At 55.6% G+C, this 25,015-nt stretch overlaps 1 protein-coding gene across 3 annotated transcripts; it reads right to left on the reverse strand.

The window, feature by feature from the left end:
- Positions 1-796: 796 nt before the first annotated feature.
- On the reverse strand, positions 797-23,455 carry LOC147828190 (anthrax toxin receptor-like). 3 transcript variants are annotated; one of them, XM_087210906.1, is made up of 15 exons: positions 21,429-23,452; positions 16,500-16,571; positions 15,257-15,328; positions 12,963-13,044; positions 12,830-12,863; positions 12,046-12,125; positions 11,902-11,970; positions 11,680-11,760; positions 11,530-11,590; positions 9,036-9,131; positions 4,749-4,818; positions 4,097-4,175; positions 2,922-3,119; positions 1,914-1,952; positions 797-967 (listed from the first exon to the last, which is right to left on the reverse strand). In XM_087210906.1, exons 1-15 carry the CDS (start codon positions 21,671-21,673, stop codon positions 812-814), a joined length of 1,434 nt encoding a protein of 477 aa, XP_087067032.1. In that variant the 5' UTR covers positions 21,674-23,452; the 3' UTR covers positions 797-811. The 3 variants fall into 3 exon arrangements, with proteins under 3 accessions (XP_087067032.1, XP_087067034.1, XP_087067033.1); XM_087210908.1 differs by having other exon boundaries at positions 23,176-23,450; XM_087210907.1 differs by lacking the exon at positions 1,914-1,952 and having other exon boundaries at positions 21,429-23,455.
- Positions 23,456-25,015: the final 1,560 nt, after the last annotated feature.

The following is a 25,015-nucleotide window of genomic DNA, read 5'->3' on the forward strand; positions in this document are numbered from 1 at the left end:
GAGGAAGAGCACAGCAGGGACACAGCCTCCTGCAGGTCGGGATCGGGATCAAAGCTGCAGGCAGCTCTGTCCCCACGACGGTGCTGAGACCGAGCTCCAGGTGCCCAGGGAAGGCCGGGGGGCCTGGGTGTCTGCAGTGTCACTGTGAGGCTCAGAGAGTTTGGAATTTGGCTAAAAGGGGGTTTGGGGCAGCAAGGAAGCCCAGAGCTGGTGACAGAGATCAAAGCTGGGAGCCCCGGGTGTGAGCTGGAAGCAGAGGGCATCAAAGGGAACCAAGATGGGCACAGGGCCAAGTAAGAGCACAAGGAGCGGTAGGGGGCTGGGTTTGGGGCACACAGGATAGGCCAGGGGAGGCCCATACCCTGAAACCAGGACAGAGAAAAGGAAGGCAGACAGGGCGAGAGATGGCCCAGTCCAGAGCAGAAGCCCCTGGCCATAGTGCTGGACCTCTGGGTCCTGTGGGTGGGTGAGGATGGCCCCACAGCCAGAACCTGCCACAGGCAGTGGTGTTCTTGCTTCTGCAGAGCAAGTGTTGGCTTCTTAGTGTCCCCAGCGAGGTAGGGGAGAGGGCTGGCTCCTCAAAGGGCTGTGGGGACAGAGAGGCAAGAAGCTCCCAGAAGCCACAGATCCTGGGGCTGGGACAGGCTGGGGTGGGGTGGGATGGTGAGCCCCACTGGGTGCTGCCCTTGCTGGCCAAGGTGGGGGGTCTGGAGCTGTCCTCTGGCACCACAGGATCCCCACACAGTCCACACAACCACGTCCCCTCCCAGGTCTCCAGAGCTCCTGTTCCCCAGGGCCCCGGCCCTCACCTTCAGGCCCCCTGTTCACGCACACGCCACGGCATGCACAGCAGCACATGATAATGGTGGGGGCGCACGGTGACAGGTGATGGGGCAGGCGCTGGGGGCAGTGGTGGAGTTGGAGGAGGAGGCAGAAGAGGCAGGGTCTCCTCCTCTTCTTCTGATTCCTAGAAGTGAAAAAGACCTGTATGCAGCCCCTGGGCAGCAGGGACATGGGGTCCTTGACCTGGCACCTGCACATGGGGTCCACTAAGGTTTCAGGGTGACACAAAGAAACAAAAAGCAGCACCCACAGTGAGGGGAGGGCTCTTTGTGGAAGAACAGCCAAACTCCCCTGCTTCTCAAGTCCAGCTCTGCCCGAACTGCCCACAATCCCAGGGTAGGACCTTGGTCTCCCAAGGCTGCCCTGGCTGGCAGAAGCCTGGCAGGGGACTGTGCAGGGATCAGGGCACTGGCAGGTGACTGCCCCCTCCCCCTGGGCCTGGCTTTTCAAATGTCACCTCCTCAAGCCACAGTGCAGCCAGCACAGGTCCCAGGCAGCACCCTCTTTCCCCACACCCCTAGCCAGGTCCCCTGGCCCAGCCACTCAGCACTTCCGGTTCCACCCAGCTGAACCCCAGGCTGCCCCCACCCCGACCCTGTGCTTCCCTGAGGACAGCTCAGCCCTCAGAAGCCCTTGACCCTCAGCCCTGCATCCACAAGGCTGCACCCAGCCCAACCCTGGCCCTGTGGGAGACGGGATCCAAAGGAGAATCCAAAGGAGCCCAGTGCTGCCAGGGAGAACACAGGACCAGTGCTCCTTTCCCAAAGCCCTGAGCACTCAGATCCCAGAGACACCTTTGGGGTCACATAGCCCATCAGGGCAGTAGGAACAGCAACTGCTGAAGCAGGTCCCCAAGGTGCTCTGTCTGTGACAAACGCCAGGACCAGAAGGTGCTAGGGCCTGGAGGGTGGTGTCCGGGGAAATCATTATTCCCGCTCCTTATTTGACTTCTGTCTTTTCTCCTTTGCCCAGAGGGGTGAGAGACCCTAGCACAGGCTGCATGGTGCCCCTTTGGAAGGACAGCACAGTCCTGGGTGTGTGAAGATGTCAGGACCCAGACCTCCACTTACTGTTTCAGGCTCTGGGGGAGGTGGTGGCAGCTGCTTTGGCTGGAAAGGAAAACAGACATAACAGGGACTGCTGGGGTGGGTGGGCTCTGCCTGGACCATGAGCCGAGCTGACCCTGGTCTGAAGCACAGGCACGACATGGCCTTGGGGTGTGCATCAGGCACCCTGTCTCTGTGCCACTGTGCCCAGAAGCCCACCTGACCCACCCCTCCCTCTATGGTGGGCCAAGGCACTGTCACCCCCAACCCACCCTGCACCACAGCGCACTCCGGCCTCTTCCTCCCTCTGGGAACCTGGCTGTCCCCAGCCCTCCCTGCTGACCCTTGCCAGGTGTCCCCTGCTTACTCTGTCCTGGGTAGAGCCAGGCACCTGTTCCAGGCTGGACATCAGCCCCCTCAGGCCTGCTCTCTACTCCTTCCTCCAGCTCTGGACACCTCCTTCCACCCAGCTGCCCAGCTGCTCCACCTCCTCTGCATCCCCAGCTCTGCTGTGCCCAGGCCCTGGCCACACCCAGGCACTGGTGACATTTCACCCTCGTGCCCTAGCAGAGGCTGCTCTGAGCTCCCCGTGGGTGGATGGTGGCTGCTCCGTCCTCTTCCGCCCAGCCCAGCTCAGGCCTCACACTCTGCTCAGTGACAGGGCGGTGTGTACGGTGAAGACGTGCAGGTCCCAGGTTCCATGGGATTCACGGCACAGCCTCCCCAGCCAGTCCTCCCTGGTCAGCACCACCCTACATCTGAGCCATCAGTGCTCCAAGGGAACCCTGTCCCTTCCCCACACAGGCTCCTGGGTACATATCCTCCTGGGGCCTGCAGATGTCCAGTGAGGGATCCTGGGGTGACCTCTCTCCTGGGCAAGAGGCCGGGGCAGCCTGCCTAGGTCTAGGGTGTGACCCTGAGTCACCGGATGACCTTAGAGCAGATGGAGATGGTCCACGGCTGGATCATAGGCTGCCACATGTCCCTGTCCCTTGGCAGGAGGGTGTGTGTCTGACCTCAGGGTACACTTACCTTGTGGCAGCTCAGCTGGTGGAGACAACCAAGAAACAGCACCGCCAACAGCAGGAATAACCCAAGGGGTACCAAGAAGAACTGCTTATTGCTCGAGTTCACCTCTTCGGGGAGTGGGGGAACGGGAGGAACCGGAGGACTCTCAGCAGGTGGTGGTGGTGGTGGAGGCGGAGGTGGTGGAGGTGGAGGACTCGTGGTCTGTGGGTACAGAGGTCCACGCCAGCTCAGCCAGGGACAGGACAGACAGCAAGGCCTCAGGTCCCACAGGGCCTGTTCCTGAGTGTCTGCCATGCAGGTTTCCAACCACCCACACCCTCCTTTGAAATTTGTGTGGCATGAAGGACACTGTGGGGCAGGGGCCAGCCCTGGTTCCCAGGCTGCAGGGCCCACCGCCACCCTGGTCAGCGCTCTGCACTCAGCCCAGACAAGGAGGCCCAGGAGCCCCTGTGTGACCCCAGCCTCACTGCCCACCTCAGGGCCAGCACAGCTCGTCCTGAGGACACAGAGAGCTACAGGTGCCACATTGGGGAGGCCGGGCTGCTGGGGATCCCAGGGAGGACAGGAAACCTGGGTTCCCCCAGGCCTCGATGCCCACCTCCTGGCTCTGTGTCCTGAGTTCACCTCGTTCTCTCTGAGCCTCAGTGGGCCCCTGGGAACAGAGGTGGGAGCCCCTTCCTGCCCAGGCACTCAGGTGTCAGAGGGTTTAGGGAGCCCAGCTCAGGCCCTGTGCATGTGGGTGAAAGGAAACGCTGTCCCTGGTTGTCACGATGAAGGTGCACAGGCTGTCTGCCTGCCCTCCCCTGAGTCGCACACTGGGTGAGGAGAAGCTGCAGAGGGCACAGGGCTGAGAGCACAGAGGGGATGGTGCTGGCCATGGGCTGGCAGAGCTCAGGTCTGCTCTTGCGTTCTCTCCTAGTCATGTGCACGGCTGTGTGGGGTTGCCCATGTGGAGAGGCCAGAGCCCTAGAACCCTGGAAAATCTACAAGCAAAAGCCTCTGGTCTCCCCAAGTGCCCCAGGGGAAGCCCAGGATGGGCACAGGATCTCTCTGCCCAGCTGCTCTCTGGGCTGTGCAGCACGCTCCTCCTCGACCTCCCCAGAAGCACATGTGTCCAGTGCAGGGCTCTTCACCCCCTGGGAGGTGCTCCAGCCAGTTCCCAAACCCCTAGTACTCACACAGTCCATGCTGGTAAACATGAGGTCATTGGCCCGGTAATTGCTCCCACTGTCCAGGCTGACTTCCACGAAGACCTCTCTGATATAGAGAAAGGACAGATGCTGGGATACACCTGACAGCTATCAATCAGGCCCTCGGCCAGAGCAGAGCTCCCTGCTCTGCTCAGGACAATGACTCTGAAAGTCACACATTCAGGGTGACCAGAGGGAAGTCACGTGGGTCATGAGAGCTGGTTCCCCAAGTCACTGTGAGGTCAGCCTCAGCAAGGGCTGCAGCTCAGGCAGTGAGTGGCCCTCACGGCGGATGGTGCCATCCTTGCCATGGCTGAGGGACCAGGGAGGTCTGAACAGCATCACTGTCCCACTTCTATCACGTGCTGTTTGGTCCTAGCCAGGAAAGGTGACCCGGAGGAAAGGCAGCCATGTCTGGCCCAGCCTCTCCTGCATCTGCCCTCAGCAGTGCCTGGGCCTCTGTGCATCCCTGGGCACCTTGAAGGTCACCCACAAGGGCAGGTGGGGAGGGCGCCTCAGCCCAGAGCAGGCCGACCTGTGCTGCCTGGCATGCGGACACCCACATTCACAACAGGAGATGGTGGTGGCAAACAGAGGCCACACTGTCCCCGCCCCAAGGACACAGAACCATGGCCTTTACCGTCCAGGCTGATCTATCCTCGGCCCAGGACACGTTATGGAATCTTCTTTCACACCGGTGGCGTTTTTATCTAAAAAACAATGGCACCCAGGTGTCTGTGCACCCGTCCTTCCCCCGTGCCCTCCACCTGCCCTGGGCCAGCAGAGCCAACACTGAGCCCATTTGACAGGGGGAGGCGACAAAGGCTCTGAGCTCCCAGGCTCAGCCTCAGGGACAAAGGGGACAGAGAGGAAACACTGCAAAGCGAGCAGTCCAAAAGGCAGGTGCATGGTGCTGGGGGGTCCAGGCCACCTGTACCGCCTTTGGGAGATGCTGTTGCTCCTTGAGAGACACTGAAATATCGGCACTGAAATGGTGCCAGACCTGGAACTGGATCACAATGCTCTGTGGTGTGGGTGGGGGGAACCCTGAGGGCACAGATGGGCAGCCGGAAGAGCAGGCATCAAGAGCTTCCAGTTCCATGCAAGTCTCGTTCCCCTTGCAGGCAGGGGCCTGGTCTGGCAAGTCAGCTCTGCCTGAGCAGCAGGTTTCAGCTGAGCCCAACCAGAGCAGCAGCAGCTGGGAGTGATGCATGGGAGCGGAGGCTGGGCTGTGTGAGTGGCAGGGGCCAAGGCCTGTGGCAGGTACTGAGGGGCTTGTGGAGGAGGGAAGGACAGGAGCCCAGTGGTGGGTGTCAAGTGGAGGACTGGGTTTTGCTCCTGGTGCAGTGAATCCTTGTGGGTGCGCAGATCCTGGGCACTGGGTGGACAGCAGTATTGTGGGACTAGCTGGGGGACTGGGTGTGAGAGGACTAAGGGTGACCCTGGGATTTGACCATAGGGACCAGGTGGGGTCATCACTGAGCTGAGGCAGCCTGTGGAGGGAATGGGGGTGTTTGGTGATTTCTCCTCTGTTTCTGTCCCTCCCTCCCTCCCTCCCTTCCTTCTTTCCTTCCTTCCCTTTTTCCTTCCTCTCCCCATCTTTCTTTCTCTGTTTCTATAGGAGTTTGGAAACTCAGAAGAGTTTCCTAATGTTCGGCCATGGAACTCGAGGGTGGAGCAACCACGAGAGAGGACGCCCTGCCAGCTCCACAGCGCCCTGCCCAGCACAGGGCCATGCTCCAGGGACACTGAGAAGAGAGGGCTCCTGGGTAGCGAGACTAGGTTTAGAGTGAAAAGTTAACTTTTATAAAAACAGGCTTGTTGTTTGTTGAGAAATAGCCCGTGGTTTTACAGGGCCGGCGGGTGGGGTCTGCACTGCACACTGCACTGTAGAGCACACACTCTCAGGAAGTTAGACTTTTTAGGGTATATTTGAAAGTGCTAACAGTACTTCACTTTGAGCTTGTTGTTAAGGGTACATTTTTATTCTTTATCTTTTCTATATCTCCCTGTTTTGTACTGTATATCACTTGTTTAATTAAAAACTAGTTAACTTTCATTAATAATTTATAAGTTTTAAATTATAAAACCATATGATGCAAAATCTAAAATGCTCTTAGGGTTAAAATTTTATTTTATTTACAAAGTAATTTCTATTTTTTTTTCTACTTCTTTAGGTCGATGCTAATGCTCACAAAATGATTCTTTTCCACGTGGGCCTACTCCATGATCATACTAACCATGGGTTGTTGAACCACGTGATGCCCTCATTGATAATGACCATGGGACTGAGTGGTAGAGTGGTCAGTGTTATGGTGTAGATCTAGAATGTCCCCCAGAGTATCATCTTCTCACTGGTGGGGCTTTTGGAAAGTGTTTGGATCATGAGGGCACATAACTCATCAGTGGATTGGTGAGTTTGTAGGTAAATGTGCTGTTAGGTGGTAGGGCCTAGTTGGAAGAGGTGTGCCACTGGGGGCGTGCATTTGGAAGGCATATCTCCCTCCCTTGATCCTCCCTTCTCTCTGCTTTCTGGCTGCCATGAGGTGAGCAGCTTTCCTCCCCCATACTCTTCCACCATGATGCTTTTGCTTTAAGCCAGCCAACCATGGACTGAAACCCCTGAACTGTGAGCCAAATTAAACCTCTCTTAACTTTAAGTTGTGGGTGTCAGATATTGTGCCCAGCAGTGGGAAAACTGACTAATTTAGCTGGGATTCCCCTGCAAAGATCCCTCCACTTAGGTGACACAGACACCACAGTGTGAGAATGTGAAAGGTCCAGATATACCCCGTCCACTTAGGTTGGGACTGTTATGGCTTGTGTTTACATGTCCCTCCAAAGCCTCATTTGAATGAGGTAGACCTTTTATGGAGTGGCTGGATCTAGAGTGTGTGACACTGGAATTGGCTCATGGTGCAATGCTAGGCTCAAAGGCACTAGAATTAAGAGTGTGAGTGCTACCTTCCCTAAGTAGTCTGGATAAAATGGAAGGGACAGGAAGATGCTGTTAAAGTCCCTTACCGCTTTTGCTTCCATGTAGGCACAAAGAGGTGTTTCTCAGGGCCAGGGATTTAGCTCAGTGGTTTCGCTGCCTGCTGCGCAAAGTCAAGGACCTGAGTTCGATCCCCAGTACCAAAAGAAAAACAGAGGTGTTTCTCCTCTGCAACACCCCTCTGCCATGTGCCACTCTGCCTTGGAGCCAGCCGATTATGGACTGAAACCCCTAAAAACTGTGAGCTAAGTAAACCCTTTCCTCTTTAACTTTGGGTGTCAGGTATTTTGTCTCAGCAATGAGAGAAAACTAAGACAGGGACCCTCAGTCAGGGTGAGCAGAGAATCTAGCACAGCCTGGTTGATGGGAGAAGTTTTCAAACCAAGACTAAGAGATTACACTGACTACTTTGGTTGCCACCAACCAAGCATCTCATGACAAAGGTGGAAACCATAAAGCATGTGGAAATACTGTTTGTTCCATTTGTTTTCTTTACTTTCCATTTTCTATAATGGCACCCCAGTGTTTTTGAGAGCAAAATGAAATTAGGCACCAAGAAAATCCTTGCCACATCAGACTACCATGGATGGTTGCTTCTAGCCCCACCACCCACCAACTTCACTATAGCTATCAGGAGCCACAGGATGGCAGCATGGGTCTCCTGACCTACTCTGGTCCTGACCCCTGTAGGACAGAAAACCAGTGACCTCCAGGTGGTACCCCAAGGGGTCTTCCTTGAGGAGCATCTGAACCTCTTCCCTGGGGGTGGGCTACACCCCACCTTCCCCATGATCTCATTGAGCAGAAGACTCCATCTGGGCCCTCATTTCCTGGGTTCTCTTTCCAGTTCCCCCACAGCCCTGTGAGGCCATTTCCCTGGGCCTGGTTCTCCATCCAAAACCAGGGCTACTGTGAGGCTGTTTGGAGGCTCCAAGGAGAGACTGTAGGTGGGGCACTTGGCAGAGTACCTAGGATAGAAGTGCTAAATAACCCTCACTTTGGCAGGAGAAGGCCAGTTCAGATCCAAGCCACTTGGCAGACACTGAAGCCAATGGAAACCACACAGCCTTGCCCTGTTGGAATTGTGGCTGTGATAGCCACATTCAGAGGAAGGAGGAAAGGTAGACCAGAGCCATCCCCAGAGAGGGCAGTCTCCTGGGTTTCCCCAATGGCCCTGGAATAAGATGACATGAACATAATACATTTGGATCAAGTCAATGACCCCGGGGTTAGGTAGAGAACAGAGGTCACAGAAAGTCCAACTGTGCCTAGGCCTTTGTGGGATGACCACACTACCTCAGCTGCAATGGAAGCCTGGTGGGACTGAGGGCACTCCCAGTCACAGAGGGACACGGACACCCAAGCATGGCCAAATAATAGGAGGTTGACAAAAAAAAATAAATCATTTTGGTATACATGTGATGCAACCACCACCTGGGCTCCGTTTTGGTGAGAAATGGCATCTCAGTAGGAAATACCCATGTAGTCAGATTGAGCCCCATCCTGAATTCCAGGGCATCCTCTCAACCCAAGGTAAGCACAACACTTGGAGGGTTCCCTGAGAAGCTGGCCAGGCTCAGAGTGCAGATGCTGCTGCCCAATCCACCAGCAGGGTCAGGGGCTGGGTCTTCAACTTTCAAGAGAGGAAGCTGGGGATGGGGTAGGAAAGATGCTGCCCTGAGGACACCCCAGCCCCAAACCCAACCTTTCAGAGGGAAGAAGCCTGCTCCACCATGCTCATGTAAGGCTGGGGATTTACAACCTCCCCACTTTGCAGACCAAAGGAAAGGTGAGTGCCCCCAGCAGGGTCCTTGCTCCCACTTGTCCACCCTGCAGTCTCCACCAGGAGCAGTCAGCAAGGGCTGGGGGCTCAGCTGCAGGAGAGAAGGGTAGAGCTGTGTAGGATGTAAAAGACATTCAGGGACTCCTTACCGATGACATTGCTGTCATTGAACTGGAATCTGCAAATGACTTTGTCTGGATCTACATCTTGAAAGCCTCGTCCATAGACGATCATGTCATAGGGTTCTGCAAAGACACATCCCAATGCATGAGTGAGGGGCACTGGGCCCTGTGCTTACTCTCAGCCCAGTGCTCACAGCAGTCACCCTCAGGGCACTCCCAGGGCCCCAAAGAGGCAGCAGGTGTGTTTGAACATCTGTGCATCCCTCAGGCCAGAGGTGCGTCTGCTGTCACCAAGGGTCCATGTGGATGCAGTGGAGCAGTCTTACACATGTGGGAGCCCCCCTCCCACCATCCCCAACCACAGCACCATGACAGACACCCAACTTCCAGGGGCCACCTCCGCTGAGGACTCCCACCTGAATTCCCATGGTTCCCACTGGAGAACCCAGGAGCAGGGCCAGGATGGGGGCACTGAAGGTGCCTGTTCCCCCAAGAGGGGGACTCATGGGGGTCGACACCTCCTTCCACACCCCAGCCTGTTTCTGACCCAGAAGGAACACAGCCCACTGCCCTGTGGACCCACAAGCCCCTCCCTCCACTAATGTGGCCCTCCCTGCCCCTCAGGCCAAGCCACAAGGGACAAGAGAGGGCAGCTGGGTGGCCCCATAGCACCCAGGCTCGGTTCCTGTGGGTCTTCCAGTTGCAGTTCCCTGCTCCTTGGCCTGACAGCAGCTCCTGGCCCAGGCCTGGCTCCTTCCTGTCCCCATGGCCCTGGAGTGGCCCCAGGTCACCCAGCCCAGGACCCTGGGCTGCAACAGCCCTGTCCCTCAGCCCCTGCACTTGGACTGGCTCTCCATGCCGGCCGGAGCACCCAGCCCATTCTGTGTCACCTGGGCCCGGCTCCTGCCTCAGCCTCTCCCCCCAAGTCCCTGTCACTCTGTATGGCAGCTCTGCTCAGGATGCCTAGCAGTGTAGCAGGTCAGCGGCAGAGCTGGTGTCTGGAGGCACCTGTCACCTCAGCTCTGTGGCTGGGAGGAAGCAGTGACAGCTCCTGTCCTCACCTGGGGTTTCTCTGGCTGCCCAGATGTCAGAGCCTGTGTGTCACGGACACATCAGGAATGTGCAGAGGCCTGGTGGACTGCACAGCTGAGCTGCTTCATACCAGAAGCAGGAGAGACCTCAGGGTAGGGTCCCTGACCCAGCTCCACCCAGCACTGCAGCCCTTACTCTGCCCAGCATCAGAGGGGCTCGGGTGCAGAGCCGAGGTCCAGGGTGGAGAGGTCAGGACCAGGTGCCATCCTCAGCTCCTACCCACCCTGATGCTATGCCATCACACTCTCTGTCCCCCAATGTCCCCACAGTGCTATTTCTATCCATCGAAAGCCACACTGCAGCCCAGGTGTTTGGCACCTTATCCCTCCCCTGGGCCATGGGTGGCAGAGTTCAGAAGTGAGCACAGTTCTGTCTTCCCACAGCCTGCAGCCATGGCGCCTCCCACAAGGGACACGGAAGCCAGGACCCAGCACCTGTCAGCCTGACCCTCTCTGTCTCCTCCACCTAGGTGTTAGAAGCCAACCACATGGGGACCATGCAAATACATACAGAACCCATGACAGAGAGGTGGCCTCCTCACTGGACCATTTAGGAACGTCCTCAGCGCACCAAAGCAGGGACTTGGGCTGGACTGGGGGCATCCTTGGCACTTCCAGCCCTGGGGACAGGTGCTGCTATTTTCCCACACGGGTGGGGTGGAACAAATGGCTTTTCCTGTGGATGTTGGGTCAGGCATGGAGGTTTCCTCTCTGCCTCCCACAGTGCTGTATGCTGAACTGGAGCAACACTTTTGCTTCGTCCCAGGAGGTCACTGCCTTTTGTCTGTCCCCATTTGAAGATGTGGAAACTGTTTATATTTCTAGTGCTAGATCTGCTCACCCCTTCCAGGCTGAACCCTGGCCGCCATGTCTGTTTTGGCCTGTTTAAAAGTTCCTCTAGTCCACTGACCATGTTTCCTTCAGCATTTTTAGCATACATTTTTTCTGTCTTCATTATTTTGCTCTTTGTTGTGACATAAGTAAGCACTAATTGTACATATACACACACCAACCCCACAGCATCCCCACCAACGCACAATGACATAGGCACCCAGTGTAGAATCACATTGCTACACAATCAGCCACACACACGCACACACACGCACAGCTCCATAAACCCCACACATGCTCCATGCATGCACAAGTATACACAAATACTTAGCAATATATGCTAAGCATATACTATATACTTAGCATGTACTGCACACTCAATCAAAACACATTCACGTAGTCACCACACAAAATTGTCACCCACCACACATGCAGGACACACAATACAAGACATAGGCATGCATCATGCTCCTCCTTGTACCGCACATGACCCAAACACAACACACAACACACTGTCACCAAGGCTGTACCCGTCACACGCACACGACAAGACAACCTGGCACACCTCCCTGCCTGGAGTGACAGCAGTGATCTCCTACCTCCTGCACACACAGTGTGTTCTTCCAAGGATGAAATGCCAGCACACATCTTGGAGGCCAGCTGGGACAGAAGGAAGGAAGCAGCAAGAGGGTGAGCATCCGGCACCAGTCAGTCGCAGCCCACTCACCGGTCACACACAAGCCACTCACCGGTTCTACAACTTCCTGCAACCCCTTGAACCCAAGCTTCACCTCAAACACGCCTTCCTCCTTGTCTGAGAGTCCTAGTAACTGCAGAGAGAGAAGCTGGCTTGGCCCCCAGGCAGGGGCTCAGGAAACACCAGGGCCCCTGACCCAGGACACAGCATCTTGCCCTTGGCCCTTGGGAACAAAGGAGAGTCAGAGGGCCCCAGGTCATTTCAGCGGAGTTACCTGATTTTTGTCAACTTCACCCACACCCACAGTGTAAATGGATGCTCCCATCTTCCGAGCCTTGTCAGCCTAAGAGAAAGGGAGGATTAAGCTGAAAGGGCCAAAATACACAAAATGGAACAAACTGCAGACAGGCAGACTCACTTCCATCTTTGCCTCCTGGTACAGGTTGTCGTCCACCGTTTTGGTCATCACAGAGATGATCGTGCTGGGAACCCGGACACCTGCAGGACACAAAGGAGGGGCCCGCTGAACACGGTACAGGAGCAACCAGCAGAGGCCCAGGGTACTGTAGGCCATCAGGGCCCAGCACTGCCCAAGGCAGTTGGGTCAGGTGCTCCCCTACACCTCAGGCTCCTGACACAGGAAGCAGCAGCCCCTCCTGCAGAGCAGCCCAGAGAGGGGCGGAACTGGTGCCTGCTTCCAGCACAGCCTGCAGGCTTCTGCTTGGGACAGCAGCCCAGCTGCTCAGGACTCCCAGGCAGGGTCCTGGACAGAAGACCCCATTCTTCCCCAGTGCTGTCCCCTCCACTCCCACACAGAGCTGCCAACCCACAGTGCAGCTGTTTGCATGGTGGGAGATGCAGGTCCAGGAGCAAGTGGGCCATGGGGGAAAGGGATGGAAAGGGGGAGGAAGGTCTGGCCCTGGGGACAGAATGGGTGCCTCATGCTGGTCCTCAGGCAGCTTGGGATCTGGGCTTTCTCCTTTTGCACACAGGGCCCCGTGAAAGTCCAGGAGCTCAGAGTGGCCAAGCCCCCTACGTGGACCCGCGGGACCTCCTGTCCTGTGAGAACCCTGCTGGGGTGGGCGCTCTGCCCACTGCACAGGGCTGGGATGGGACAGGGGAGCAATGGGCTCTTCACACAGAGCTCTCTGGAGGGTGGCTGGCTCCGTGCAGCCACCCCCAGTGGGAAGGCAGGGGCTCACCTCCAGAGTTGGCTCTTTCAATTTGTAAATTTGCCTGCAAGGAAATTAAGATTCGTTGGAGAGAGGAGTGAGATGATGCAGAACAGTAGGAACTGAGAGGAAGCACTGACCCTTATGGTTTTGCCATCCCCACCTTTTGAAATGCTTTCTCCAGGTTCTGAAAACCTGCAGGGATACTGTACTTCAGTCTGTCCAGACCCCTCTGAATTTCTTCTCTGAAAAAAAGATGGAAAAGAAGATGACATGAGGAAAGTTGACCCCAAGCTGTTCCTACAGCCTTGTCCGCTGACCCTGTAGAAGGGGGATGTGAGCAATTTGCCCTTTCACCCAGCTCTGTGCTGGGTCATTGCCAGGTTTGTGCCCTTTTCTGTCCCCATCCTGCTGAGACCTCTGGCAGGCGGGGTGGCCAAGAGGAGGTCCCACATCAATGCCTGGCTTTCAGGCTCCCCACCCTCAGGGACTTCCAGGTGAGGTGGGACCCAGGGATATGCAGCTTGAGCCCAGGGCTCCAGGGGGACCCACATGCCTAATGCTGACCAGAAGCCCAGGACAACCTGCCTGAGGCCTGCTCTCCAGCAGGGAGGGCTGAGTCACACAGATCACCAGCTCAGCCTGCCCTGCGCTGCTCCCACTGCACAGACCCGATCTGCCCCTCCTTAGCCACCAAAGGAAGGAGCCAGGTTGCTTCGTGAGCAGCGAGGCCCGAGGACCTCACACTCCTGACCCCGAAAGCCTGAGGTGGAGACACGGCCACAGGCTGCTGAGGTTGCCGAGCTCTGTGCCCAGGCTGCTGGCCCCAGGCTGTCAGGAGCTGTGAGGGAGACAGAGTTGACTGGGGCAGGCAGCACTGGCTCCAGGGGCAGCACCGGGACAGGAGGAGAGGCTGGGCTCAGGCTGATTGGCTGTGACAGGGCTGAGCCTGCACAGCAAGGCCACCTAGAGTGAAGACCCTGAGGGCGGCTTCCTCCTGGGGCAGAGACCTGCTGTGGGCCAAGCTCTGAGGGCCCTCAACCCTTCCCTGCCTGACCTTCCCTAGGAGGAGATACAGCCAGCCCTGCCCAGGGGAGGCCCAGCCAGGTCCTGCCCAAGCCAGCCCTGCTCTGTGCCCAACCACTGCCCCTGTGAGCTCCTCCACCCCTCATGCCCACGGAGGTCTCCCCCAACCCCCAGCACAACATACACCAGCGTATACCACACCTCTCCTTTGCCCACTGAGCCAGCCCCTCCCTGCTTCTCCTGGCAGCTATACCCAGCCACGACATGTGCATGGGGCCTGGAGCCCCCACCCTTCCACCCTGGGGTCTGGCCTGTCCTGCTTCATTCTGCCCCTGGCTTCTCTCTAGACCCTCCCCATACCAGCTCCCCTACATTTCCAGGCAGCCCTCCTCCTTTCCTCTGAGCTCCTCCTCTCTGAAGGGGTCCTTGGCATTGTATGCAAGGTGACCCTTCACTCCCAGATCCCAGACCGTCAGCTCCTCCCCAGCACCCCTACTTGGGGTTTCCTGGCCTCTGGGCACAGGTGGGACACCTTCTCCCCCCATGCTTGTTCCTTAGGCCTCCTTGTGGCACCCAGACCAGCCAGGACTCCACAGCCCCTGGGGCATGCCCCGTCTGGGACCCACCTGAGGACCCCACTGTCCTGCTCAACGTTCCCAGCTCTTCCCCTGGTCCCTGCCACACTGGCTCAGGGCAGAGTGTGACCTGTCTTAGGAGGCTCCAGTCTGTCCATGGTACCTGTGGGACACACAGACCTGCTCTACCAGGCTTCTTGTATGCTGAGGTTGTCACAGACAGCCCCTTCTGGGCCTGCCTATAGACTCTCGGGGACAGGAAGCCAGTCTGAGGTCAATGGTAGCACTGAAGTGACCCCACCTAGCCCACCCTGTGCCCCAGAGAGCGCCTTCTGGCCATCTCAGTGAAGCAGTCTGCCCCTGTGCTCTGAAAACCAGGCTTGCACTGGGATTTGAGTCAGCAGCTATGTTATGGCGTGTACCTAGATGTTCCCCCAAAGCCTCATAGCTCACAGTTGGGACTGTGAGGGGGTGGCTGAATCATGGGTGTGTGACACTGGGATTAAGTGTGTCTGGTACTGGATTACCCACTGATGGGTTTAGCATAATTCTGGAGGTGGCTGAATGGATTTACTGAAGACAGAAGCCCCACCCTGTGTGTGAGCGGCACCAACCACTAGGCTCATACCCTGGATGTAATCAAAAGGGAAGAGGAGGCTGCTGCTTCACCGCTTCCAGTCTGCCACAGACTGTTTCTCCCCTGTGATGCCCCTTTGCTACGTGACCCTGCCTTGGAACCCGCCAACTAGTGACTGAAACCTCCATAAACCGTGAGCTAAAATAAACTTCTGTTCCTTTAAATTTTGAGTGTTGAGCATTTTGTCTCAGCAAAGCAGAAGTAACCAAGACAACCTACCTGTCAGAGGTGAGCGGCAAGATGATGTTGCCATTACAGGAGTAGGTGATGAAGGACATGCGCAGGTTTGGGCTGGGAGGAAGCAGGGCCGTGAGAAGTCACATATGCACAACATGCTGCCACCCAGGCATCAGGGAGAGGTTGGGCCAAATGACTCCCTCCCAACCCCTTTGCTTTCACTTTGGGGCACACCTCGAGATGCTGAGGAATTGAACAAATATAGGACGATTCTGAAGCCTACGGCAATGAATGGTCCCAAGGAGGGGAGAGCATCAGGATGGCTCCAGGCCCCACCCCGGTGCTCCAACACCCACCAAACACACACATGTATATGAACTAAACAGGGAAGATGACATCCACACTCCTCATGGGGCCTCCCCCCACCTAGCCTGTCTTCTACAGTCACCTCCTTTCTATCCTAACCCCATCCTTCTTTCCCTCCATTTCCTCCTCCCTCCTTCCAGCTCAGGAAATCCCACTCCCTCACAATGCCTCCCCTTCCTGCCACTGACCAATTGCCCTTGGCCCAGGACCTCTGACCCTCGGCAAAGTGGCTGCAGCCTTCCTGGCTGAGCTGACCACTGCTCCTGCTCTTCTTCCTGGCTCTGTTCACCCACAGTTGCCAGGTTTTCTCCTGGAGCACTATATCACTCCCCTGCCTGTGAATCTTCCATGGCTCCTTGTGACACAGAGGAAGAATTCAAGGCCCTCCTTGGCCTGGAACGATAAATCCTTGGGACATTGGCCCCAAGCAACTTGTGAGGATTTGTCTCCAACCCTCCCCTGAGTTACCCACACTCCTCAGCCTAAACAGACCCCCCACTAGAGGGCACCCTGAGGGTTACTGTGGCCCTGACTTTTCTCCAGCCTTCAAGGTCAAGTTTACTTCCCATCTCCTCTGGGAAGCTGCCCAGGACCACTTCCCTCTAGGAATCCTTGCTTTCCCCTCTAACCTTCCTGACACACTCTCTGTCCCTTTTCTTTGGCCTTGAGCACCCTGTGTCCAGGTGTCAGCTACTGAGTCGCTGCCCTGACTTCCTTCCCAGCCTGGGGGTCTGCAGGGCAGACGGTGTCCCTGCAGGTGCCCAGGCTCCCAGGCAGGACAGGCACACAGCTGAGACCCAGAGGACCAGTGCACTCTGTCCCCTTTCCTGCCCGGTCATGTTGGGCTCTGTGCCCCCACCCAGGGGACCCCACCAAGTCTAATGGATATTCAGGCGGCCTGCAGCATGGAGAAGCATACTCTGGTAAATTTGCCACCATATTCTCCATAAACTGGTGAATGTGAATCCAGGAGTCACCCACGAACTTGGACCTAAAGACAAAAACACACCAGTCAGAGAATGAGGTACCCCTTCAGGAGGAAACATCCTCTGCCTTCTCCCTTCTCACAGGATCCTTAATAAGGCACTCCCCCTCCCAACACCGTCAACCGCAGTGGGTCATCCTGGAGGTGACTGTCATCAGGGCCGCCAGTCGGCAGAAGCGAGCCACCCAGACCATCTACTGAGACTGAGGGGTCTCCCAGCACAGTGGATGCTTGGCTGCTGTCCAGTGTGTCCGATCACAGTAGGTGAAGGCGGCGTGGACAACAAATGCAGGAAGGAAACTTGACTGGATAGGGTCCTGGGCACCCCTGCTTTGTGGGCTCTCTGGGTCCCCACTCGCCCACCGTGCTGCCTTCCCAGCCTCCTATGGGTGGGGACCTTGGCACCACAGAAGCCTTGGAGAGCCATCACCAGGTCCAGAGCTGACCGGGCATGGCCTGCGGTTTCCCTGCTGGGCTCCTGGGTTCCAGGTGTCAGACCTGCCCTTGGAGTGGGGAACCTTTTGCAGGCTGTGTCTGCTCTGCACCTCTCCTCACCGCGCCCCAGATTCCTCTCCCTCCTCACATTTCCCAGCACCATGGATGCAGAGAGAGATGTTTCCTATGGGAACCTGGGTCTTGGCAAGGGTGACCAGTACCATAGACTGTGACACCCCAGCTTTGTCACCAGCCTGAAGTCCCAGCCACTGTGGGCCCTGGACGCCTTTTCCAGTAAGCACTGCTATGGGAGGGGGACAGCCCAGCCACTGCTGCTCTGGCATCAGCACTGTGGACCAGCAGGTATGGCTGCAGGCTCTTCTCATCCCAATTTCTCTATCCTGCTCCACTCTTTTCCACTCTGTCCCTGGACAGAGAGTGAAGAGCAGGAGGTTGTTTGAGCTGCATGAGCTTCTATCCTGTGGGAATCAGTCACGTGTGCTCTACATTCCTGGAAATGGTCTCTAGAGTTCCACAGCTCTGCAGATATGAGCATCATGAGGCAGAAGAGAATTGTGCCCAGTGTGGAGGGACACATGACACTCAGGGCTGAGCTCCCACCCCAATACTTCTGACCACAGTGGGGTATCCAGGAGGTGACTGTCATCAGGGCCACCAATGGGAAGAGGGTGGCCAACCAGACCATCTGCTGTGATTGAGGGGCTTCCTAGCATAAGGGACATTGGTGGCCACCTAATGTGGCTAGTCACACTAGGTGAGGGCTATGGGGACCTGAAGTGGAAGAAGAGGACATGGTTGGAAAGGTCCCTGAGCACCTCTGATTCATGGGCTCTCTGGGTCCCCACTGGCCTTAGTGTGACCTTCCCAGCTCCCTGTGGGTGGGTGGAACCTTGCCACCATGACCATCAGAAGCCTTTGAGAACCGTCAGATGTGGCCTGTGGTTCCCTGCTGGACTCCTGGGTTCCAAGTGTCAGATCTGCCCCTGGGATGGGGGAGCCAGCCTTGCTTTGTCACTAGCTGCAGTCCAGCCCCTGCAGGCCCAAGGGGCCTTTTCCAGCAGCCACTGCCAGAGGGACTTATGACAAGAAATATCAGACTTACAGATAACCTCCATCAGTAGAGCGGTCTAAGAGCCAACTGGTTACAATTGATATTCCAGCCACTTAAGAGCAGGGTCTGGATGTGGCTCTTTCCCCAACTTGCTTTTCCATTCTAATGTTCCTGTTTTGATCATACATGCTTTAATTTCTTAGAAAATTTGTTTATTCTTGCCTAGAGGCTGCCAAACACCAGGAGATCAAGCATATGGAAACAATAACAAATGTGCCAGACTCCTTTTACTAAGATCCACTAGATCAACCTTGTGAAAGGAATTCATAACTGCTAAACTGCAACATGACTTCTATCCAAGGCCCATTAGATTAGCTAGAATCTAATTCTAGATTAAGGGACACTAAGCCCCTTCTCCCTAACCACAGTTAGTGATAGTTCTTCAGAGGGAGAAATATTATAGACAGCTAAGTTAGGTAGAAATATTATAGGCAATCAGACAGGGCTAGTCAAGGGAGTCAATGCAGAAGATGAGAACACATAGGAAGTGTGGCTACAGGTACATCTGAAGAAGATTAAAGTCACAATGGACAGATTTGCATACTTCCCTAAGGGATAAACAGAAGTTTGATATTATTGCTACCACCCTTTTGAGATTTCCTGTATAAAGAAACCATTATCTCATTAGGGGTGGGCCATCCTTTCCCACTCACTAAGACTAATACTAATACTACTAAGACTAAGACTAAAACTAAAGCAAGACTAAGACTATAGATTATAGGTTAATGATGTCATCTGTATGCCCTTGCTATTATTGGATCAATATTAGCCAAACAGCTATACTTATAATCATACTGGTTGATTATAGCTTTGACCCAGGTTGTACCCACTTCATGATTTTGCTCTATACAACTTTCTCAGTGGAGTGGGCTCATTAACAACCCATTCAGGATCTTTCCTGTCTCTCACAAGCTATTCCTATTCCTCATTCCTATTCCCCATTCCTATTCTCCAGTAAATTTTCTAACTCTTAAAAAAAAAGAATAAATTCAAACCATGAACTTACATCATTGCAAAATTTAACTTTGAGAATAAGACAACCAAAGCACAGGCAACAATAGAAAATAATTTTAAAACTGGACTTCATCTAGAATGGTAGAGAATGTTTATAAATCATTTATCTGATAAAGGATTAGTATCCAGATGCAATTAAAAAATTGGCAAAGGATGTGAATATATAATGCATATCATACCATCACAAAAGCAGCTTATAAATAACAGCAACAACAGAAAACCTCATAGCATGGGCTGGAGACCAGGAAGGCTCCAGTTGGAAGAACCAAGTTCAGCCTCTACTGTGTGTCATGGACATGCTGCCTAACCTCTTCAAGCCCATTCCACCCTGACCCAGAGCTGGCCCCATCTCAGGGGCAGTGGGGATGCTAACACCTACTGTGCACACACTCGACCCACAGCTCAGGTTAGCCTGAAGTCCAAGGCCCAGGCTGCAGGAAGGAAGGACCAGAGCCTGGGGACGTGTAAGCCCAGAGCAGAAAGTATTCCTGGGGAATACACTGAAAAGCAGAGCAAAGCAAGACAGCAAAACATCAGGCTTTGTCAAAGACACTAGAGTCTGGAGACATTTGGTGGCAGTGTGGAAACTGGTGCTCGGCACATCCAGAGCTCGCTTCAGAGCAGAGAGCCTAGGTAGCAAGGGTTGAAGATGGTGGACAAACTGATCCCCTTGCACACCATTGGTACAAAGGGTGCAGATGAGGCAAACAGCGTTAGCCAGTGCTGACAGTCCTGGTACTTGACGTGCCCGTCGCTGGGGGCCTGGAGACAGAGAAATAACAGGTCCCTGCTGCCCAGGAGGCCTGGAAGAGATTGACCTTGCCCTTCAGTGGGCGGAGGTTTTCTCAATCTACAGCTCTCTCTGAGCTCTGAGTACCCAATACCTAGCCAGTGAGATAGAACCAAGGAAATGCCTGCCGACAAAACTCAGAGCCACACCCCCACCTTCCATCAGCTGTGTTTACTGAGGTCCAAACACAGAGCCTTCTGGGTCACCCCCAAACAGGTATCCAGTGAGCTAGCAGGCTCCTCACCAGAAGCAGGGAGGTCCGGGAGGCTCAGAACACTGACCTCTTAGACAAGGGCAGCCTGGGCAGGCTAATGTTGCCAGGGATGGGAATCAGCACCCACTGCCAAGTGCAGAAGGTTATGAGCCCAGGAGTCATGAGTCAGGGCTCAGAGCAGTAATCAGGCCCACCTGTCCCTACCCTGTACCCTACCCAGCAAGCTCTTCACCTCTGACCTGCCGGATAAGCCATGGCTAGCTGCTTGAGAGTGGTTTGTGTGCCTGGCACATTGCTTGACACAGAGAAAGTGTCCAATTAATGCTATTCCACATCCCCACTGGTCCCAACAGCCCTGCTCATCCATCCCAGGGCTGGGTTGGACCCTGGAGCCTCACAGCAGGGCCTAGGGAAGCAAGCAGAGACATGCAACAGGGTGGTGGCCAAGAAGGGCCTTGAGGTCATGCCCACTCTGCAGCAGGACTGGCCTGACCAGGCTGTCAGCGCCCTGGGTGCCCATCCTCCCCAGATCTGATGCCCAAAGGCAGCCACCACCCCCTGCTGTGCTAAGGATCCGAGGGCACCGCCTGCCCAGGGCATCTCAGAGTCCCTGGGCTGGAAGTGAGGAGGGACTTTTCCCACGGTGGGCAGGGGGCTCCTAGGTGGCTGTTTTGGCTCAGGAGCTGGGACTAGGCCCTGTGTTCCCCACCCTCAGTGCCCACAGAGAGGGAGATGAGAGGACCACACCTGTGACTGTGGAAAGAGCCCAGCCCAGGAAGCCCGGGTCTTTTACCACCAGCATCCTCCAGGCACCTTGGCCACCTAGGAGCTCACCCTGCAACAGGACATCACAGGGAGACCCCCGGGCTACTGTGCATCCAGAGGGAGAGGGCTGAGGGAGGAGGGCTGGGATGGAACCCGGCCACCTCTCTAAGACCAAGACCCACCTGCCTCCCTCTCTGACAGCCAGTAGGAGCCCCAGGGACAGCACAGCTTCCCCAGGGCCAAATGAGCCCCTGGCTGCCCCGAAAGTGGAGGGACTGTGCCAGGTCTGCAGGGTGGGAGGAAGAGCAAGGCTTAGAGGAGAGGCCACTGGGCAGGGATGCAGCACCCCCCTCCCCGACCCCAAGGCCATAGGTGGTCTCTCCCAGAGAACCCGAAGGGCTCTGGCTGTCCTCTTGCAGAGGCTGGAATCCCATGAGGCCTTGTCCTGCCTGTAATGACTGGGAACCGCTGCTTCCTGGGGTCAGGTGGAGGGATGACCTAGGGGACACTCACTTGTCCAGGATGAAGTAGAGGTCGAAGGAGCCCGGACAATCACTCTCCTCCTGACTGGGGTCCCGGTGTCGCCTAGCTTCCGGATTATGGGTCATGATGCGGTACGGATTGGGGCCTGGGGAGCTCCCTGCGCTGAGCAGGGGCAGGAGCAGCAGCAGGAGGAGCAGGAGGAAGAGCACAGAGCAGGGCCCACAGGGGCTGTGCCTCCCCATTTTGCTGCCCATCTCTGTGACCTCCTTGCTCATGGGACCCTGTCCAGAGCCCCGGGAGGCCGAACACCAGCCACCTCGGGCCTCCTGTGTGGCCACCTCCTCTGTGCCCAGGGACCAAGGCCCCTGGAGCCCTGTCACCAATGCACAGTGTGCCCACACCAGTTCCCTCTGAGAGCACAGTGACTGGGGACACTGCTTCCCTCGGTGTCCAGACACGGACTGTCCCCAAGGCCCTCCCCCCACCCCAGGGCAGAATACCCTGTGGTTATGATGGACAGAATGGTTGGCATGGTGACTTTGTGACCCGCAGCTCTGCCCAGGGACCTGCTTGTTGACAGCATCAGGATCATGGTCAGCATCATGACCACATGCAGGTCCCTGGGCAGAGCTGTAGGTCACAAAGTCACCATGTCAACCATTCTGTCCATCATAATCCCAGTGTTTTGCCTAGAGGAGGAGGAAAGGGCCTTGGGGACAGCTGGCGGCTGGACACCTGGGGCAGCAGTGTTCCCAGTCTCTGTGCTCTGAGAGGGAACTTCTGTGGGCACACTGGGCATTGGTGACAGGGCTCCAGGGGCCAGCCAAGGTCCCTGGGCACAGGGGAGGTCGTCAACCAGGAGGCCCTGGGGCAGGGTTCATGAGCAAAGAGGTCACAGAGACAGCCAAGAAAATGGGAAGTCATGGCCCCTGTGTACCTAGTTCTGTGCTCTTCCTCCTGCTTCTGCTGCTGCTTTCAGCCCTGTTTCCACAGGATGTTTTTATTTCAGAACATAGCTACAAAATGGCAAATGACTAAGTCAATGATAAAGGATTTGTACTATAGGTTGAATATTCCTTCTCTGAAATGCCTGGAACCAGAAATGTTTTAGATGTTTTCAGATTTTGGAATATTTGCATATACATAATGAGACATCTTCAGGAAATTCATTTGACTCATACAGGCTGAAAGAAATTTTATACATTTTTAGTGCATCTATATTTTGAGCAAGACCAACAAGAGGTCAGCTGGGGAATTTTCCACTTGCGGCATCACATCTGTGCATATAAAGTTGTTTTTTGTTTTTTTTGGGGGGGGGGGATCAAACTTTATTGCACAAAGAGCGCGGGGCCGAGAGCAGGTCGGACGTGGCCGCTCCGCTTCCCGGCCGGGCGGGCCGCAAGCACCTTCACCCCCGCTGCCCTCTGCCGTCGCCTTCTTCCTCCTCCTCCAACCCCCACGGGCACTAGGCGGTGGACGGACCGAGGCGAGGCGGGCGGGCGACTGGGCCGGGTGAGCGGGCGGGCGGTCCGGCTCCAGCTCCGCGGCGGGAACGCGGCCGCCCGCACGTACACACCCCGGGCCGCCGGCTCGCCCCCCGCCCGCCGCCCGCCGCCCGCCGCCCGCCGCCCCCCGCCCCCCGCCATGAGCGCCGCCGCTGGCTGCAGGCGGAGTGGCTGCCGCCCGGCAGCCGGTGGCTCCAGGCCGCCGCCATTATCCTTTGTTCGCTGCGAGCGGCGGCGGGGTTGTGGGGCTCGGGCGGAGGCGCCATCTTTACCGAGGCCCCTCCTGCGAAGGGAAGGCCCCGCGCGCGGGCGTCCGGCGCCTCCCCGTCCCCACTGCGTCCCCCCGGCTCTCTCCGGCTCCTGCGTCCTCCTCCTGTTCCTTTTACTGGTGGTACAAGCGCCTCCGTCACCGCTTTCGTTCGCGGCCCGGATCTCGCTGGAGTTTTATTCTCTCCTCCACGTAACACACCGCGTCAAACTACACCTCCGCCGCGTCACTCGCCAACACTCCGCTTCTCCCAGCCTCCCGGGCCACAGGCGGCAGCAGCCGCCGCCGACTGAGGAGCCGCAGCCAGGGAACCAGCCAGCGCCGCCCAGTCTATAAAGTTTTGAATTTTGGAGTATTCTAGGTTAGGCATCAGATACACTCAACCAATACAATCAAATACTAATTTATAATAACTGCCAATGGTCACCAGCAAACATCTGTGCCCAGGTCTAAAAGTACAGTATTGAGGTCACATTCCAGAATGATTCTTCTGTATGGACAGTAATAACTTCCATGAAATCCGAAGAAACCTCATGGGGTCCTTCCAAAGCTGCCTAATTTTCCAAATGACTTCTTTCTGTTTGCAGAACCTGTTTATCCCTTCGATCTTTTTTCAGTCATTTAGCTTTTGCAATATTTTCTTGATGTTTTTGTTTCTTCTTTTGCTCCTTCTCCCGGGCTTCAATCATCTTGGCCAATTTCCAGGACAGGACAGCACTTGCTAGGAACAATGGAGTAAGAGCCAAAATAACTGTCATAAGGAAATCATATGCATCCTTTGCAGCCCGTTCCACAACATATTCTTCAGCCCAAGCCTTTACATCAAATATGTCTGTAGCAGTGTTAGGAAAACTTATGCTTGAGCAATGATCTCCAACTTTGTCCTGGGAGCCAAAACAATTCAGATGACCCCTATTTGTTGTCTTCTTTAGTTCTAAAGCACTCTTTAGAAAAGTTCAAATTCACACACCAGAAGCAGTACACACAAGTTTTTCAATAGGGCAGTTTAAATCTGGCGCCAGGCCAAGTGAGGTTTTGATAGGACAACTGTCCCAGTGCTTTATTGGCATGAGGGAGAAGCCAATCTAAACATTTTGATACAAAGACCCCTTTCCCTTATCCTTGGAGCCGCCATGAGTCTGTTCACTAGCCTCCTCTGGCCCTATAGAACATTCCACTTTTCCCCTTCAATAAATATACACCCTAACTGCCTTTTCTATGTGTCTTGCCCAATTCTTTGTTCAGGACACTAAGGACCTGGAAAGAATCCCTCAGGACCCTCCATCCAGTAACACCTTCTGACCAGGACCTTGGGTCAGGATGAGAGATGACCACTGCTATTGCATGGATATGACTTCTCCCCCAAAGACTCACTGACCACAAGCTTGTCCCAGTGTGGTGGTATTGCGGTGGTGGGCCCTTTAAGGAAGGGGTGGGGCTGCCGGAAGGTAATAAGGTCTTGAGGGCTGTACTGTCCTGAACAGCTTGATCTCTCCGGATTTGGGCAGCCACTTGTGACTGGGTTCAGTCTCCAGAAAGTGGATTGTGATAAGCAAGGCCACCCCATGTACGGTCCCCTTTCCACTTGTCCGCTGTGTTGCCACAACCATGGTGCCTTTGCCAGTGGACACCATGCTGTTTAAACTCTCAGCAACCAGAATCACAAGTGAAACTAGATGAAGGCCAAAGGCAATTCTCCATCACACTAAAAGCTACTCTCTTACCCCAAATGGCACATCTGGCCCCCGAGATTGACAAGCCCTTGACCCACTGTTAGAAGGAGGACAGATGCTTCTCAGCCAGGCCCCTCAGCTTGGTCTGTCCCCCTTGCCCATTTTCCACCA

Source organism: Heterocephalus glaber, unplaced genomic scaffold (genome assembly GCF_053883595.1).
Source record: "Heterocephalus glaber isolate CG9 unplaced genomic scaffold, H.glaber_assembly_v1.0 deba00001235, whole genome shotgun sequence".
Lineage (NCBI taxonomy): Eukaryota > Metazoa > Chordata > Mammalia > Rodentia > Bathyergidae > Heterocephalus > Heterocephalus glaber.

What these genes read in the sequence shown, in the direction of transcription:
- LOC147828190 (XM_087210906.1), bottom strand. Translation starts at nt 21,673, where the DNA reads ATGAGCAAGGAGGTCACAGAGATGGGCAGCAAAATGGGGAGGCACAGC. An exon ending in ACCAGGAGGCAAAGATGGAA is followed by an intron (nt 11,971 to 12,045) that starts GTGAGTCTGCCT and finishes CCTTTCTCTTAG; the next exon opens with GCTGACAAGGCTCGGAAGAT. An exon ending in AGGATAGATCAGCCTGGACG is followed by an intron (nt 4,176 to 4,748) that starts GTAAAGGCCATG and finishes TCTCTATATCAG; the next exon opens with AGAGGTCTTCGTGGAAGTCA.